At 64.9% G+C, this 2,338-nt stretch overlaps 1 protein-coding gene across 1 annotated transcript in view; it reads right to left on the reverse strand.

Annotated features, from left to right (window-relative positions):
• Positions 1 to 1,030, reverse strand: part of SLIT2 (slit guidance ligand 2) — a 378,741-nt gene extending 377,711 nt beyond the window's left edge. The window contains 1 exon segment of the mRNA XM_007464483.1: positions 852 to 1,030. Coding sequence (XP_007464545.1) covers positions 852 to 1,030 — 179 coding nt within the window.
• Positions 1,031 to 2,338: the final 1,308 nt, after the last annotated feature.

A 2,338-nucleotide genomic window follows, 5' to 3' on the forward strand; every position in this document is an offset into this window, starting at 1 on the left:
AAGGGCCGAAGGGGGCAGCCGAGCGCCGCGGGGTCACCAAATTGGTCAGACCCGACTTGGCCGGCTCCGCTTGGAGAACCAGCCCTAACTTCGCCTAGCCGACGGGACGTGGTCCGCCTCCGGAGCCTCCCCCCTCGGACAGGTCCTTGGGGCTCGCCGCCGCCGCCGCCTCCTCCCAGGGGAAATGAAAGGCGGGGGAAGAGTCGCGGGGGGCTGCGTGCGGCCACCGCGAAAGCTGCTGCCGTCCTGGGGCATCCTTCCTTCCGCGGCCTGTAGAAGCGCCCCTGGGCGGGCTCAGCCGCCCCACGACCCCGTCTCCTCTCCCCCAGTCCCCAGGAGGGCGACACAAAGCCGGGGAGCGAAGGTTTCTCTCTCTTGAGTACCCCCCCTCCCGCGTCAACCCCCCTTCTTCGCGCCACCCCGCGATGACAAGAGCCGGGACTCGGCCCTGAACCGACCCGCGACAGTTCCCAACCGCAAGGTGACTCCGTTTGCAGAGTCCGAGGAACAAATTCGCGTCTCCCTTGCCCCAGGCATCCGCGACTATTCGTCCCCCATCTCCCCGTCTCCTCAGCCTCACAGAACTCGCCCGCAAAGGGCTGCGAGTGGCGGGACTGGAGCGGGAGGAAGGGACCAAGCGCAGCCTCCAGCGGGCCCGCCCCTCCTTGGGCAGTGGTCCCTCCCCGGGCAGCGCCCTCCCAGAGAGTTCAAGACCAGGATGCGCCTTCGGGAAAGCTAGTGAGGACTGCCCCAGACACAGTTCTCTGTGCCGCTCAGTCCCTCCAGTCTCGAGGAAGGGGCTGCGCGACCCCGATGGTGGGGAGGAAGGGGGAGGAAGAGCCCATACTCACAGTCTCTCAGTGCTGCGGGGGATGTTCCTGGGCACACTGCGCAGCGCCAGCCCGTGACAGTCCACTGTGCTCCCGGAGCAGGAGCACTGCGCCGGACACGCTTGCGGCGCCACCTTGTTCAGGATCGCCAGCACTAACCCCAGCGACAGGGACAGCGTCTGCCAGCCCACGCCGCGCATCTTCCCCCGCCGCCTCCTAGCTCGCCGGCGCCAGGGGTTTTCTCTTTAGCTTGCTGCTCTGCTGGAACTGCGCTGTGCCTGAGGCCCAGTGCCTGGCGCGAGTCTAGCAACCCAGAGTGTCCGGATAACGTGCACAAGATAATATAGAAGTACCAGTAATATTCAAGGCAGTAAAGCTAACACAGATACACGCCTCTCAGCTCCCCTCACCCTCCTCCTGCAAGGCAGGCCCTCCTTGGGCAACTTTAGGTCCTGAAGATCAGTTGGCCCGGCCAAGGCTACAGGGAGACCCCAAAGCAGCGGGGAGGAGATCACGCGCCGTCTGCCTCACGAATATCAACTTGGAGGTAAAAGACCTGGAGCTCCCAACCGCGGTGAAGATCGTGAAGATGCAGGGGCCAGTTGCGCGTGGAACAGGGGTGACCCGGTTCCACCGACCCCCTCTGCAAATCCAATTCCAGTGGGGACGGTAGGAGACAGAAGAAGGAGGCTCAGTAGGAATGGTGGCCTCGGTCAAAGTGGGCTCTCCAAAACTAGAAGGCGCAGGAGCCCCGCGGGCCGGGAGCAGGGCGCGCTGGACGACCGGACATGGCGCGCGGGGGCGCACCGGGCCGACGCGCAGCCTAGGGGGCGCGGGACCGCGCTGCGGGGCTCCTGGCGAGGCTCACTCAAGCGGCCTGCCCCACCGGCCTGCTGCTCTTCCGCAGCCCGGGCAGGTCCTCGTCGTCTACCGACAGCGGAGGACGATTTGCAAACACACATGCACTTCGCTGAAGGATGTCTGGGCAATTCCGCCTCCCGCCCCGGCGTCCTTGGAGACGCTCCACACGAGGGCCTTCCCCGGGGTCACGCAGAAAAGACAAAAGGGCAATCGAGCCGCCCAGCAGGCAGGAATATCCACTAGTCACGACCCCGGGAGAGGAAATCCAAGAGGCCAAGTTGAGGATGAGAGCTCCTGCTAAGGCTGACTAGGGAATGGCTGGCCGGCCGGCCAGAAAGAGTGCAAAGGCCAAGCTGGAGGTGTCCGCTTCCCGGGTCCTCCCGGGGCGTTCCGGACGGTGGAGAGATGGCAGCTGGGTCTGTGGTATCTGCTAATCCGAGGAGACCCCAGGAGGCAGCTGAACGGCAGTCCTATGTGCGTGCGTGTGTCAGCCCCTCTCGTCTCCCGGATACGCCGCAGCTCCGCAGCAGACACCTGATGGCAAAGGTGAAAGAAATAAGAGCAGGCTCCTGGGCCGGGGCAGACCCTCGGTCTCCCCCCGACAGCCCACAAGTGGGTCCTTCTTCTCAAAGTGCAGGAACTTTTCC

Source organism: Lipotes vexillifer, unplaced genomic scaffold, assembly GCF_000442215.2.
Source record: "Lipotes vexillifer unplaced genomic scaffold, Lipotes_vexillifer_v1.1 scaffold831, whole genome shotgun sequence".
Lineage (NCBI taxonomy): Eukaryota > Metazoa > Chordata > Mammalia > Artiodactyla > Lipotidae > Lipotes > Lipotes vexillifer.